Raw genomic sequence first — 15,603 nt, 5'->3', positions numbered from 1 at the left:
TTTAAGGGGAGGTCTGCATCTCATCCTGATTGCCACCAGCAGTCGTAGCGAAGTATCGGACATCCACATCGTCATCCTCCTGCAACTTCTCCAGGCTGGGCACAACCCTTGACTGAATCAACTCCAGGCTCTGGGGTGATGGCGCGATAGGCTCTTCAGACTTCTCCACCTCAACCAAGGTCTTATCGGCCGGCAGACGACGCAGTGTGGCGGTGAGAACGGCGTAAGACTTGGCGACGTTGAAACGGATGTTAGGAATTTCATCCGTCACTAGGCGTTCCAGGATAGGAAGGAGAGAGCTCTCAATAATTTCGAGGTTGACAACGGGGGTGAGAGTCTGATAATTAGCATTGATCGATGTAGTAAGAGAGGAAACTTACAGAAACGGCAAAGCACGTCGTCATGCGGTAAAGATAGTTAGGGTGTTGACCCATGGCCATTACCTTGGGAATGATAGAAGCTTTTGACCACTCCACGCCGAATACCTCTGTCAGCTTCTTCAAGTTCTCAGTGGCAGCCTCTCGGATGGAGAAGACTGTGTCTCCGAGCCAGCCCATGCAAAGATCGCTCAGCTGCTCGTCAAAGAACTCGACTCCAAGTTGACTGGCAAGGAGTGGAATATATTCAATGATAGCAAGGCGGACACGCCATTGCTTATCCTCGGCCAGTTGAACAATCGCGGGAAGAAGAGACTGGGAGAGAAGCTGGATACCAATGACTATATAGGGTAAGAAGGCATACATAAAAAATAAACCAAAAAACCAAAAAAACCAACGAGCGCTTACCTTTGTTGACCTGCTCGAGCTTCGAGATGATGTGCAGGCGGACGTCGGGGAATTCATCCTTAAGCATTTGAAGGAACATGGGGAGTAGGTGTGCAATAGTCCTGGGCGGTCAGTACAGGTTATTGCTAGTAGATAGGAAGGATGCTTACTCCTCCTTGCCTAGAATAGGCGCGAGCCCACTGATCTGAGTACCGAGGGAAGCCCGGACGTGCTGAGAGGGGTCAGAGACAAGGTCTTCAACGCTAGTCATGATCTCATTGAGGAGAGTGTCGCGATCGATCAAATGGCAGAAGCCTAAACATGTGTTAGTTAGGCATCAACTATACATAATTTGGATAACATACCAGGAATTTGGCCAGCAATTGCGGTGCGAACCTCGGCCTCTGTATCTTTGAGGAGCTTGACAAAGGCAGGCACCATGTCGCGGGTGACAACCTCTTCGTGAACAGCTTTGGCGATCTACATACATCAGTTTCGCCCGATAGTTCAAAATTCGGGACAATGTACCTTTTCATATCGATCGGCAACCATGTATCGGACTCTCCAGCTCTTATCCTCAAACAGATTCCGCAGCGATGTCAACAAAACGCCATGGCTTGGTTGCTGTTCTTTGGGAATTTCCTCCGCGATCGCAATTAGAATATCAACGGTAAGCAGACGGACGCTGTCTTGATCATCGCTCGCCAAGTATTGGAAGAGGGGAATTATTTCTTCGATGACGACCTGGCTCTGCATCTCCTTGACAAACTTGGCCAGATTGTTGGCCGCCTGTCGCCGCACCATCGGGGTTTCATCGTGTACCAAAGATCCAAAGTGCTGTCGGAGACTCTGCTGCAAAGCCGGAGTAGCCTTCTTGTATGGTGTGGAGTAAAGACCAGTCGCAGAGACCTTCGAGGTGAACCAGTCTGCCTTTGACAAGCGGAGGACTAGCGGGACAAAATACTCCTCAACTTGGTTTTCCGAGAGCTGCTCGCATACCTTGTTGAGAGATTCAACGGCCTGAAACGTCAGCATGCGCCCCAGAAAGTTTCAGCTGGTGTGGTACCTTCTCCCGCACCAACGGCTCCTCGATAGCCGCCAAATTCTCCAACGGGGAGAGCAACACGTGCCCGTGTTCGGGGCCCCCGACATATTCTGTAAAATTGCCCAGCTCTTCACTCAGCGCAGTCAAAACTTCATCCTCGTCCTCGACGGAATCTATCACTGTTAGACGGGTTTGCTAGGCGATTGAAGGCTAGACAAACCATCAAGAAATGGGATGAGCTCCTCCCGGGTTCGGTCGGGCCCAAGTGCAAGCGCGATCGTGGATAGACGGTGAATGGCATTGAGTCTGAGAAGAACATCGTCGTGCTAAAGAAAAATGTGAGCTAAATATTTTCTGCATGACCGGAGGGAGACCTACCTTCAACTCGTCAATGAGCACGGCGATGGGGTAGAGCTCGTCGTTCTCGTTCTGGCCCTCCATTGTGGATTTGGATATGTATTAAGGACACGCGACGAGTCCCGGTCCTGAAAGGGAAGAGGGTGGAGTTGGACCTGGTAGCGATTCGGCAGAGGAGGTGTAGGAGGCAATGTGATGGCTGATAAGGATTAGTTCCGACTTCGCGAGATGGCAAAGGGGATGGATGGTGGTAGAGTGAGGGTGGGGTTTTGGGCCGCATGGACACCTTCAGCAGAAGCATACCTCGACAATTGAAGAGTATCTTGATCAACAGCAAATTAATAGATTTGTCACAAGTTCGTAAAGAGAAAAGAAAAAAGCCCCCTTCGATGATGCAGTAACCAGAGCAGAGTAATCGAGCTTTGAGTGTTTACTGGTGTAAATTACATACTGGCGGTGTGCGCATAAACATTTGAATATGGAGGGGAATTACCATACCCATACCATTGTCACAAAAGAGGGGGGATCTGTGGCGGTGGTGGCTTGCGGGCAGAATTTCCACCAGCGCAAAGAGTCATCCACGACTTTGTGCACCGATCACTCTAGGGCTACTTCTTGAATTCTGTACGGGCTTTCCCTATATTCTGTCGGAGTCGCCTACTTGGGATTCGCTCTGGTTTACCGGACATTTCGCTGATTGACACCAGAATTCGCAACCCCCACCATGCCCACCATCTCGGTCGACAAGGCCGCTCTTTTCAAAGAGTTGGGCCGAGAGTACGTTTCTGGATTTTGTCATTGAACTCTACTGACATCTCTTTAGGTATACTACAGAGGAGTTTGATGAGCTATGTTTCGAATTTGGTAGGTTGGCTGAGGAATCCTTGCGGGGCATAACTGACTCTGAATAGGAATTGAGCTCGACGAAGATGTACATCCCCCGAAACCCGATCATAACCAATGCTGATCTTTCCAGACTACAAACTCGGACCGTCCTATCGTTGATGGAAAGCAAGAACCTCCGCAACTCAAGATTGAGATCCCCGCCAACCGGTACGCATGACATCCGAAGAGAAGAGATGGAAGAGCCCAACTAAGAATAGATTAGATATGATTTGCTGTGCTTCGAGGGCATTGCGCTCATGTTGAACATCTTCCTCGGCCGGAACCCCCTGCCCGAGTACAAGTTGACTCAGCCAGCACAGATGGAACAGATTATTGTCAAGGAAGATGTCAGTACTTCAACACCTACAATCCAGATGGAGGGGCTCCGCTGACCAAAATAGACCATGAAAATCAGACCCTATGTGGCTGGAGCTATTCTACGGAACATCAAGTTCGACCAGGCTCGTTATGCGTCCTTCATTGCTCTCCAAGATAAGCTCCACCAGAACTTGGCCCGTCAACGAACCCTGGTATCAATCGGTACCCATGATTTGGACACTGTGAAGGGTCCCTTCACTTATGAGGCTCTCCCTCCCAAGGACATCAAATTTACCCCATTGAATCAGACCCAGGAGATGGATGGCGAGGAATTGATGAACTTCTACGAGAAGCACCAACAGTTGGGCAAGTACCTGCACATCATTCGTGACTCTCCGGTCTACCCAGTCATCTACGACTCCAACCGGACTGTTTGCTCTCTACCACCCATTATCAACGGTGATCGCTCTAAGATTAGCCTGAACACCACCAATGTTTTGATTGAGATTACAGCTCTCGATAAGACAAAGCTGGATATTGTGAACAAGATGATGGTCACCATGTTCTCCCAATATACTTTGGAGCCGTTCACCATCGAACCTGTCCAGATTGTGTCTGAGCACAACAAGGAGACTCGCGTCACCCCCGACATCGCCCCCCGCACTGCTCAGGCTGAAGTCTCGTACATCAACCAGTGCTGTGGCTTGAGCCTCAGCCCCGCTGAGATCTGTACTCTTCTCACAAAGATGGCTTTCCGCGCCAAGCCTTCGACTACTTCCTCAGACATCATCAACGTGGAAATTCCCCCGACCCGTGCCGATGTTCTCCACCAGTGTGATATCATGGAGGATGTTGCCATTGCCTACGGCTTCAACTCTCTGCCCCGTGCATTCCCTGATATCTCTGGCACAGTCGCTCAACCTCTCCCCATCAACAAGCTTTCTGACATTATTCGTGTGGAAACTGCTATGGCTGGTTGGTCTGAGGTGTTGCCGTTGATTCTGTGCTCTCATGATGAGAACTTTGGCTGGTTGAACCGCAAGGATGACGGAAATACTGCTGTCAAGTTGGCCAATCCCAAGACCCTTGAGTTCCAGGTTGTCCGTACTAGCCTGCTCCCAGGTCTGCTCAAGACCATCCGTGAGAACAAGCACCACTCTGTCCCCATGAAGATTTTTGAGGTCAGCGATGTTGCCTTCAAGGATCTGTCTTTGGAACGCAAGAGTCGCAACGAGAGACACTTTGCTGCTGCCTTCTACGGTAAGACTAGTGGATTCGAGGTTGTCCACGGTCTTCTTGATCGTATCATGGCCATGCTCAAGACCAACTTCCTCGCCGAGGGCGAGACCCCCACAGGCGACTCGTACTATATCAAGGAACTAGACGGTGTGTACCCCCTCGAACAAGACCAAAAATATTTGCTAACAATGTAGATCCAACCTACTTCCCCGGCCACTCTGCTTCCATTCACGTCATCATTGGCGGCAAGGACCAGGTCATTGGCTCCTTCGGTATTCTACACCCTACTGTGCTCGAGAAGTACGAGTTGAAGTACCCTGTCAGTACTCTGGAGCTGAATGTTGAAGCTTTCATGTAAAGCAAGCGGGCCAACAGATCAGTGGCTGTTTTTCTGATTAGAGTTATGACCAAAAGCAAAAAAAATACATAAATCCAAGAAGATCCCCAGTAAATGACGTGTCAGAAAGGAGCTTGCTTTTACCAATCGTTGCGCAGAACGCATTTCAATATAGAGTACAAGTCGACCGGGAAGAATATGTAATTGAACATAAAAGTACAAAAGGGGGTATCCGAAAGGAAGAGTCAAGCTACCAAAAGAGAGTTTCTAAGGCCGATGGCCATAGCTCCGGTAGAGGTAGATAACGTACAAGGTGAAAACCCCCTACAATGTAGCGCTAATGATAACAGGGTATCGATAACACTACTTCTGTCCATCATCGAGCCGGTGACCGCGGAACGAATAATAGTTGGTCTGCTTGATGTGCCTGGCCTTGCCAGTTCGTTCATCGTAAATGCCAAACCCATAGATTGCGGCATTGGGTGGTGTGTAAACTAATCAATTAGCCTTGACTCCAATCACTTTTTTTTCTTTCTTTTTCACAAAGAACAACATACGATGGAGGGAGACTGCAAAGTTGTCCTGATCCGGATTGGATATCCGATGCAAACCAAGCTTGTCAGACATGTAGGTGACCTTGTTTTCGCCATAAGTTGTTTGCTTGGTGAGCTGTGGAGGTGAAATTTGGCCATTCTCAATCTGCTCTTGATCGGGCCACGAGTACAGATCTTCTTGCAGTTTGCCTTTTAGAACCTGCTCCAAATTAGCTTCCATCTATCCGTCGAATGAAAGACGACTTACCTTCATCACGCAGTGTGCGTTTGCATGGTCATGAATTGTACTCCCTTTCCCAGGGCTCCAGACGAGAATGAGCTGAAACGAAGTCAGTCAAGTAATCGTTGAGGGGTGATAATTTCTTTACCAAATTACTCTTGCCGTTTCCCTCATCAATTAGATTCCTGGTGTATGTCCTACTCGCGTCACCCAACGCATACGAAGCCCATTCATTCGAATCCGAGACGTATTTCTCCATCAATAGTTGTATCTCCATAGGGTCGACATCGCTAGAATCCAGACCCGAGCTTGGTCCTAGCGCAGAACTAAGGTCATCCACGAGCTTCTCGAAGGCAGGTTTCTCGGTGATCGATTCGGACCCGTTAAGGAATGGCATAATGAGTGGTTATGCTAAGCGCGTTTGGGATGAAGTGTCTATGTAACGAGGAAGCGGTATCGGAAGTTGGCCGAATGACGAAACCGAGAGTGTATGTTGTATCCACCACAACGGAAATGTAGACTAGGATAAGAGTTCGCACAGGACATGTATTTCCACTATGAATTTCAAAACCAATTCGAGTAATACAATGTTCACCAGTATGTAGTTGCCCAAGTTGTCGCAATTTGGCTATGATAGCGATAAGAATTAATGCCTCAGGCTTCAAATGACATAATTGCCCTTGTCGCCTTAGGCGCACACCCCGCCCTGACTAAAAACTGCGGTGCCACAATTCAAAGATTGTCGCCGCAAGTCCATTTCTCCTTCAAAAAGTTGTCGCTCGACTCACTCGTTTTTAGCGAGGGACATATATTAATTCCTGTGGCACCAGGGGTTTTCAATCATTCTTTTTATTGATTTTTTGATTGCCGGGTCAAATCGCCAAAATGTCGACCACTATTGAAAAGGTGAGTGCGGTCAAGAATTTTGAGCATGGCATCGAACAAATTACTGACAATGTTTTCGTTTAGATCAAGGAGATCGAGTCCGAGATGGCTCGGACTCAAAAAAACAAGAACACCTCGTATCATTTGGGTACGCGCACACCCACGACTTTTCACCGATGACGTCTTCTGACAATAATACAGGACAACTGAAGGCGAAGCTTGCTAAGCTCAAGCGTGAACTTCTGACCCCGACTGGAGGCGGCGGTGGTGGTGGATGTGAGTATTCTAGACCTGCGCACGCTGCTAGGTGCTAACTTGAGATTAGCTGGCTTCGATGTTGCGCGTACTGGTGTGGCCAGTGTGTAAGTCACCTGAGAAGATTGCGATTGCATACGCTTACAAGTGCAGTGGCTTCATTGGTTTCCCGTCCGTCGGCAAGAGTACACTGATGAATAAACTGACTGGCCAACATTCAGAAGGTTCGTTAAAACCTCCTTGATAAACGATTTCTCTAACACCCTCTAGCCGCGGCCTACGAGTTCACAACCCTCACAACTGTCCCCGGTCAAGTGATGTACAATGGCGCCAAGATTCAGATTCTCGATCTCCCAGGTATTATCGAAGGTGCCAAAGACGGCAAGGGTCGTGGTCGACAGGTTATTGCGGTGGCCAAGACTTGTAACCTCATTTTCATCGTCCTTGACGTGAACAAGCCATTGGTTGACAAGCGAGTCATCGAGAACGAATTGGAGGGCTTTGGCATTCGTATCAATAAGAAGCCTCCCAACATTGTGTTCAAGAAGAAGGACAAGGGTGGTATCGCCATCACAAGCACTCAGCCATTGACTCATATCGACAACGACGTAAGACCCATTCCACACATAGACTTTTATGAGTACTGACATATCCCAGGAAATCAAAGCTGTAATGGGCGAGTATAAGATTTCATCCGCTGATATCTCCATTCGATGCGACGCCACCATTGACGACCTGATTGATGTCCTGGAAGCCAAGAGCCGCAGCTACATCCCCGTCATTTATGCGCTGAACAAGATCGATGCTATTTCCATCCAAGAGTTGGATTTGCTGTACCGGATTCCAGATGCCTGCCCAATTAGCTCGGAGCATGGATGGAATATTGACGAGTTGCTGGAGATGATGTGGGGGAAGCTCAAGCTGCGCAGAATCTACACGAAACCCAAGGGCAGAGCGCCCGACTATACAGCACCTGTCGTGCTGCGTTCCTACGCATGCACAGTCGAAAATTTCGTAAGCATTGCCCTCATCTTTCTAAGAATTATACTAACGAAACAGTGTGACGCTATTCACCGCACAATCAAGGACGATTTCAAGCACGCCATTGTGTATGGTCGCTCAGTGAAGCACCAACCGCAGCGAGTCGGTCTTTCGCACGAGCTTGGCGACGAAGATATCGGTAATTCTACCCCCCCAAAAAAAAACGAATTATGAATTTCAAAGCTGACCAGCTACAGTGTCTATCGTCAAGCGGTAAAGGATTAATGCCAACTCCTTGACCTTCATAGCCCGAAGCGGCGAGATGATCCAAGCGCTGTGGTCTGTGCCCTTGTCGTTGCGCCTCCGCGATCTGACAGGTTTCTGGGACATCCGTAAGACGCCACCGGATCCGAGCGTGGATAGACTCGTTCACGGCAACATAATTAGAGGGGAAGTCTTGATACCTTTTGACATCAAAATCAGCAGCCATGCACAGCGTTGCTGAATTTTTGGTCTCAAGGTATAGCTCGACTTGATTCGATGAACTCGAGTTAGGCTTCAGGGGTTACACAAGCCCAGGGGCACGCACGAGGCGAAAAGCCATGTCTTTCTGATATTCTTGGCACCTTCGGTAGTTTGTGGCCTTTGAAGCGACCAGTCCATATTGTTATGATTACCCTTTTGTTTTTCATGTTCTTTGTCTATCAGCGCAAAAAGATCAGATCTTTTTATGGCACTCACGTATTGTCTTAAAAATAGAAAAAAAATTAAAAGCCAGTATAAACGGACTACTCGTACTTACCTATAGGTATATACGATTCCACCCTGGAAATAGCCACTACCATTTTTCCATATGCATAAAAAAAATTAAAAAAAAGATATCATGTCAGACCAATCAGCCACCCTGGTCAATTCGTATTACATTCAGTGCTTGAAAATTAATGCAGCATCATGCGACTCCTTATCGCCCGGTACATAACAGACCCTATGTACAGATCCGAGGACGCCTGCATGGACAATTATCTTGATGACATTCCGATTGGCATGTTCCCCTTGCCATTACTTCCCGTCCTGCACAGCATCCTTGCCAGTAATTCTAATGTTTATAAAGATTTTCGTTTGTGGCTTGATTTCTTTTGTTCGCATTGCTTTTTTCTCTCCCGATTTTTTTTTTACTTTCGAGGCTGACAAGTCAGGCCACAAAAGGTCTAGACCTCTCTGTTTGTTAATGCCGATCACAGTATTTCTAACTGTCAGCTTGAAAGCTCCGCGGGGGAAAAAAACGAACTTGATAGCTTCGACGGAAGAGCCGGAAAGGTAATTATGGTGTGCATACCTCTGTATTCCATACTCTGGTGCAGAGAAGGATCCCGACTCAACGCATTGACCTACTGCTAATAGCTTAACGGTGATCATGACGAGGTCATATATATGTTGTATTCGAAAGCCACGAGAGCTTTGGGTTGTAAACCATTACATGTTTAATAAACACGGCATTGCCAGTCTAGCTTCCGATAGGCCCAGGGGAGTATGTTACCGAGAGCATGATAGGGGGATCCGAATGGATCTGTCAACTGACTAGCACGTTTTTCTCAATCTCTTAGCTTCTAATCTCTTGGCTTCTGGCCTGCAACCACTTTCCGAAATTTGAGAGTAAAAAAAAAAAGTACAGATCTGCGCAGGATTGATATGCAAACTAACAAAACTCTTTCAACCAAACAGAAAAAAGCAAAAAGTGAGGCAAGGCACAAAGAAGTATAAGAAAACAAGCGGTGAATGAGATATCAGTCGAATTACGAACCTTTATCTGATCAATTCCCATCCAATACATCCAGTACATACTAGGGTCGTATTGTAGGTATATTATTTACCTAATAGGGTGTTCTTATAGTCTTATTGAGTCTGGTACGCTACTGAGTACATAGTTCTCATGAACCTCTGCAGAGACACAAAACAGTTCTAGTAAGGTGGAGAATGCAAATCGCCGATTAGTGAAAACGAGAAAGGGGTCTGTTCACAATCTGGTCCGTTCTCAGATGGAAGATCGGTGTATGGAGGTATATAATTTCTTGGATACTCCGTAGTATGTACTTGGTAACCTATTCATCAGGTGACTGCGAGGGCACCGATCGCCCGCTTCCCTTATAACGTACGTTGTACATTTTTATTCTCGTGGAGGATCCATCGGTCATCCCCGTCGCATTGCATTGCATAAGCCATGCTCTTCCCCAGAGTAACGAAGCATTTTTACTCTGTTTTTTAGTCTTCTATTGGGTATGGAGTAGATACTGGTTTGTATTTTATCAACATACATAAAAGTACGCGTATTTGCTATCTATGCCATACAAGGCGCCCTCCCCCAGTACCATTAATTTCCCATGTCGTAGAGACATTTCTATTAATTCTGCAACAATTCGACTTCCCGGAGATACTTCGGGCAGAATTAGAATTGCAACAGGTCAATCGGTACCTGGTTCGAGTAACACCAACCCTTGGTTACCTTACATAGTACAGTTGTGTGCCCCGAGGAAATCTCTCCCCGCTTGAATATGACAGCCAAGAATGACGGACCAAATTGAAAGAAGCAAGTATACGAAGGGAATTTTAATGTTGACCGGTCTAGACTTGTTCCTGCTCCATCTCCGAAATAGTGGAAACCGTGTAAAGCAAAGGCCATGCCCTAAAAAGATAGAAATCTCTCTCCAATGGCGTCAGCCCAGCATCTACCCCGAATTTCCCCCTAAAAACCCATTATTACCAGTGAATGCAATTTCTGCTTGATTGAAGGGGCTAAAATTAAAATATTGTAAATTCTGTCACACATTTCTTTTGTTTCCCTTGATTTAACTGGTGCAAAGTAAAAAAAATCTGACGGCTGTAGGCATAATGATTGGCACTGCGACCAAATCTGTGACGGAGTGGAATATACCAATTGAATCCCTCTCTAGTCCACGGGTGTTGGAATGATTTGTCAGACCTCTTTAATACGTACCTTTGTTTTTGCTTTTGCTTGATTCTTTTCGCTCAAACACATTCCATCCTGGCAGGTTTCGAGAACAAATCCTTCTCAGTGGCAGTAACAAAGCAGGCGGATTTCATATTCGGCTTCCTCGTGGTTGAGTCGAACAAGCGGGGTGTCTCGTTGGATATTTGGGTAGTATCCGAATAGACCGCGTCCAAAAGAGAATACCCGTTCTATAGGAGAACGTATTATATGTTGTAGAAGCCCGTCCTACAGTTTTCAGTACTACCTTGATGGTCAACCTACACTTCGTACCCCCTCCCATTGCTCTATGCTCTGTAGTCTCTATTTGTTCTCTACTTCTATCTAATTCTCTCCCCCAATTGAACTGTGTTCAACATGCAAGATGCAGAAAAATGTTGAAGGTTACCGGGCCGGAGGGGACCGCAGTGGGTCGTAGTGGAGAAAGACGAGGGATCTTAGCGCCAAAACGGCATCGAAATGGGGGAAGTTCCCCCTCTTTTCACAACCAAGAGATGCTCTTTACGCCTTCTGATAGGATGATTCTCCAACCTTCTGTTCGGCCCTTGTATCGGATGGACCAGGTCGTATCAACCGCAGGGCAATGGAGACGGCAGATTCGTCCATCGAAAGATCGTCCTTGCTGCTCCTCATTTGCTCATTTTAGCCGTGTCATCTCTCGTGGATGTCTGATGCGGTTCATATGCTGGACTTCCAAGGTTAGGACCCGCCTTCCACATTATCTTGCCCTAATTGGGTAATATTTCCTTCTATGGACTCTGTTCACTCCGTCCAATCTGTTCCGAAGGGATTTGCTTTCTCTTACTTCTTCTCTCTCTCTCTCTCGGTCCCCTTTGTTCTGCTTTATGATTTGTATTCACTGGAGATTAAGACCCCTCAGACCCGGTTTCTTCACCTCCACAACGTGAACCGTGCCCCGAAACACATCCTATGAGGACATGAATTTGGATTTTGAGTCTCTGATTCAACGGTTTGCTTTTTGGCCAAAATGAAGATATCTCCAATGAAGACTCTTTCAACGGGAGGATAGTCGATAGTCTGTCTGCCGCTATCCTCTTCCCGGTCCATCCTGATCACCGTCCTCGACTGCGGTGTGCATAGATGTCATGCGGGCTTTAGGTTCTGCGGTTCATCGATCCGCTACCCGGCTTTGAGCAAATCAAGCTACAAACTGGCTGCGCTTTGAACGAACCCCGTTCCTCTCCGGGTGATCGACCCTGATTTGACCTAAGTTTGGGAGAGACCCTCAGCCTCGTCAAAGCGAGGCAACAACGGTTACCATGAAGGACTAGAGATTTCGTCAAACATTGGTCAAGGTTTGGAGTGAAAACACTGGTCACGTTGTTACACCACGTTTTTTTTTTTTTCTTTCCAACAGGAACCCTGGGTTACTTACATTTTATGGTATGTTAGAACCTATATTTAATACATACAACATACTTACTAGTTAGTTATATTGCCAGTATACGACTACTCGTACCGTCGAGTCTGCCATCCTGGTTGGAAGGTCATACGGGAGCATGCAAAGAAGGAAAAAAAAAAAGAAAAAAGAAAGAAAAAAAGAAAAAAGAAAAACAAAACCCTTCCAAAAAAAACAAGAACAAACCGCGTTAGCCCTGAGAAAGAAGATTTCCATACCTTTACAATGTAATACGCAAAACGAATTAGGCCTGACGAGATGCAACCCCTGCCGCAATATATCTCATAGTTAACCAACCAGACACCATTCCCCCCTCTATTACAGGGATGATTTTGAATTTGCGCAAAATTAAAATTGACATATTATATATTATTATATTATTATATTATTATTATTTTTTTAGAGATTTTCCTTTTCGATGGACTTTTATTTTACTGTATTAACCAATCACCAACAAGGTCGGCTGGATAACTCTCGGGGGAAGGCTATCATGGATTTTTCCGGACGGGCTTTCTCGTGCCAGTTGCAATCAATATTCACAGTCGTTCTGTCAAATCCATGCGATACTGATCGTCCTAGCCCTGATTTTCCTTTTAACCCCCATTGCCTTACCCGCATGCTCTTCGACCTTCTTGCATATTGTATACTTTATACATTTCTCTTCTACTCCCTTTGCCCGTAGTTTATAGAGCTACTGTTCTCGGGACATTACTCTCTATCTGGGGAATTTGATACAGGTCTACGGAAGCAGTGGAACATGTATCAGCTTTTATTGTCTAACCCTTAGATTCTTTCATTGTTCCCCAGGATTTCTTTTGTCTCTCTTTCTTTGATTTCCTCTCGAATCGAGCCTATCACGAGAAAAAAAACCCCCACCAAAGAAAAGCCCTATTCTCCATCGTTCTTGAGATCCATTATCCATGGAGGAGCCCACCATGGAAACGGAGACTCACCATGTCTCGGAGAGTGAATTCCCACATTCGCCATGGGTGGAAATAGGCACATTTACTTCTCCTCAGCACTCGCCTCCCATGCCCGAATATAGTGGGTTTGACTACGGTCAATCGCAGCTCATGACGGTGGACTCGTACGGCATGTCAATTCCGCCACCCTACGCTTCCATGCCACTACCCATGCCTTCGCATTCGTGGCCCAGCATGCTCACCACACACTCTCCGTTTGCTGCGTCTGGAATCCCTGTTTCTACCACCCCGACATCGGTATCGCCTTCGACTCCCATGCCTCCAGTTCGAAAGACATCGACTGGAGGGTCTACACCACGCAGGACACTTACTGACGATGACCGCCGGCAAATGTGTATATATCACGAGGAAAACAAGACTGCTAAGCAGACTGATATTGGAGGTAAGCATATCTCTTTATCTGCCTTGAAGGGCTAGGCTGACTTTATATGCAGCATTGTTTGGAGTCGAGAGAAGGTATCATTGCAATCTCGTTTTTTTCTCTCTTTCATTTTGACTCAATCTAACATGTAATAGCACTGTTTCCAAGGTCCTTCGCCAGAAGGAAAAGTACTTAAATCCCGAAGATGGGAGTCGATCTCCTATTAAACGCGCCAAGGGCAGAGTCCCTGATATTGAGAAAGCTCTATCCAACTGGGCAAGAAACTACCAGCGCCAGGGATATCCCCTAAACGATGAGATGATCAAAGAGAAAGCACTATTCTTCGCCAGCACCTGCGGCTGCCCTGAAGGCAAGGAAAAGGTCTGCACCACAGCCTGGCTAGAAAAATTCAAGCACAAGAACAATCTTCTCGGCGCTAAGGTGCGCAGAGGATCTACCGAAATTCGCAGCGGATCAAACAGCCCAACCCATCTCAATACAGACTTTGGATCTGCTCTTCAAAGTCCCACCGGACCTTCGCCTACGTCCCCCATTGATGGATTCGGATCCCCATTGTCACCAACAAGCCAAGAAGGAATGAAACGAGACATGGCTGAACTACCGGATCTGACAGGGGGATACCAACACGGGTATTCCAAGAGTACAACCTCGATCGACACTTCTTCGGCGGGTATGATCAGCCCAACATCCACTTTAGTCTCCGACAGTCCTTTCACACCAACAAGCCAATCCCGTCTTCCAGCCGCCAACAGCAACACCAATCGGCCGCGCAGCCAGACCTTCCCTCTCGTCCCCATCGATCCAACCCTCCTATCCGCCGATGAAACCACAGACCCGCATCGCCAAAAGCGCGAACTCCAGCAATCTCTTTCGGTCTCTACCCTGCAATCCCCACTGGAAATGGACAATCCCAAGTCTACTATGTGTCCGGTCCACCAGACAAACGTCATCAAGCGCAATCGCAGCAACCCAGAGATCACGACGAAGTCCATGCCGCCACCCTCAAAGTCTACTACCATCTCGCCCACCAGCACTCCGGGATCACCAACCCAGGACGAGGCTCGTCGCGCCCTGGAACTCGTCATCAACTACTTCGACCACCAGCCTGCTGGCCTGGCGGCACAGGAGTACATGACCATTGGGAAACTAATGGAGAGGCTTGAGCTTGCCAAGAGCCAGGCCGGGTTTCTGTTGGGGGGCTTGCCGCGCATTGATGAACATGAGGATGTTCCCATCCCGCGTGTGACGAAGAAAAGGAGCATCCAGAATTTGGGATGAGTCCTTGAACAAGCTGCATTTTGCATTTCTTTCCTTCATTTTGTTTATGCATTTATTCCCCCCTCCCTTGTTTTTTTCTTTTCTCTTGCATCGCTGGTTTTATTTCCTCTTGAAGCATTCCCCTCTCCCCTGCCTCCCCAACATTATCTGCGTTACTTTGATTTATGATTCGTGATTCCCCCTTTCTATTCTTCCTTTCCTTCATTCGGCGGTTCATTTGCTATTCTACTCTATCCCTTTTTTTTTTTTCTTTGGTATCACTTGTACGAACGTTCAATGTCTTTTTTTATATCCATTCCCTGTCTCTGCAGCCAGCAATGGCAACGAGATATAAAACCTGGGCAACCAAACAAAAAACATACACATATCCAGAGGGCGACCTCTACTTTCCTTTGGAACTCTTGGGGTTACGGATTTGGGAATAGGCGCACACGCCCTGGGATTCCCAGTCTCGAGGTGGATGCATATGGAATAATGGGCACATGGCAATATGTGATGGTATACGGATTTGGGATCATCGGCTTTGGACTTGGACTTGGGAGTTTTTGCCGCTTGCCCTCTTCTTCGGGTTTTTTACTTTTTTGTCTTTTTTTCCCGCTGGTTTTCTATATCCCCCTGTCATTTCATTTCATTTCATTTTTTTTGGCTCTTTGCATTCTGTTTCCTTGAACACCCCCTCCCTTGTACCGCATTTCT

At 47.1% G+C, this 15,603-nt stretch overlaps 5 protein-coding genes across 5 annotated transcripts; 3 read left to right on the top strand and 2 right to left on the bottom strand.

Annotated features, from left to right (window-relative positions):
* Position 1: 1 nt before the first annotated feature.
* Positions 2 to 2,250, bottom strand: N7537_001151 (protein phosphatase 2A structural subunit TPD3; the record flags this gene model as incomplete). Its single annotated transcript, XM_056892209.1, has 9 exons — positions 2 to 337; positions 381 to 718; positions 786 to 886; positions 935 to 1,079; positions 1,130 to 1,244; positions 1,293 to 1,784; positions 1,831 to 1,982; positions 2,030 to 2,135; positions 2,188 to 2,250. 9 exons carry the CDS (start codon positions 2,248 to 2,250, stop codon positions 2 to 4), a joined length of 1,848 nt encoding a protein of 615 aa, XP_056757204.1.
* A 640-nt stretch (positions 2,251 to 2,890) lies between these two features.
* Positions 2,891 to 4,966, top strand: N7537_001150 (phenylalanine--tRNA ligase subunit beta; the record flags this gene model as incomplete). Its single annotated transcript, XM_056892208.1, has 7 exons — positions 2,891 to 2,943; positions 2,990 to 3,030; positions 3,078 to 3,097; positions 3,143 to 3,219; positions 3,275 to 3,398; positions 3,453 to 4,755; positions 4,803 to 4,966. 7 exons carry the CDS (start codon positions 2,891 to 2,893, stop codon positions 4,964 to 4,966), a joined length of 1,782 nt encoding a protein of 593 aa, XP_056757203.1.
* A 342-nt stretch (positions 4,967 to 5,308) lies between these two features.
* On the bottom strand, positions 5,309 to 6,116 carry N7537_001149 (putative cysteine dioxygenase Cdo1; the record flags this gene model as incomplete). The annotated part of the gene is made up of 4 exons (XM_056892207.1): positions 5,309 to 5,439; positions 5,503 to 5,698; positions 5,747 to 5,818; positions 5,868 to 6,116. The coding sequence occupies 4 exons, from the start codon at positions 6,114 to 6,116 to the stop codon at positions 5,309 to 5,311; spliced, it is 648 nt and encodes a 215-aa protein (XP_056757202.1).
* Positions 6,117 to 6,604: 488 nt separating this feature from the next.
* Positions 6,605 to 8,117, top strand: N7537_001148 (GTP-binding protein RBG1; the record flags this gene model as incomplete). Its single annotated transcript, XM_056892206.1, has 9 exons — positions 6,605 to 6,625; positions 6,689 to 6,752; positions 6,806 to 6,880; positions 6,930 to 6,966; positions 7,013 to 7,083; positions 7,130 to 7,467; positions 7,517 to 7,873; positions 7,919 to 8,039; positions 8,098 to 8,117. 9 exons carry the CDS (start codon positions 6,605 to 6,607, stop codon positions 8,115 to 8,117), a joined length of 1,104 nt encoding a protein of 367 aa, XP_056757201.1.
* A 5,067-nt stretch (positions 8,118 to 13,184) lies between these two features.
* N7537_001147 (uncharacterized protein) lies at positions 13,185 to 14,907 on the top strand (the record flags this gene model as incomplete). Its single annotated transcript, XM_056892205.1, has 3 exons — positions 13,185 to 13,629; positions 13,682 to 13,703; positions 13,764 to 14,907. 3 exons carry the CDS (start codon positions 13,185 to 13,187, stop codon positions 14,905 to 14,907), a joined length of 1,611 nt encoding a protein of 536 aa, XP_056757200.1.
* Positions 14,908 to 15,603: the final 696 nt, after the last annotated feature.

Source organism: Penicillium hordei (assembly GCF_028827395.1).
Source record: "Penicillium hordei strain IBT 12815 chromosome Unknown utg000001l_segment0_segment0, whole genome shotgun sequence".
Lineage (NCBI taxonomy): Eukaryota > Fungi > Ascomycota > Eurotiomycetes > Eurotiales > Aspergillaceae > Penicillium > Penicillium hordei.
Note: the sequence above shows the minus strand (reverse complement) of the source record. Positions and strands in the feature narration are given on the sequence as shown.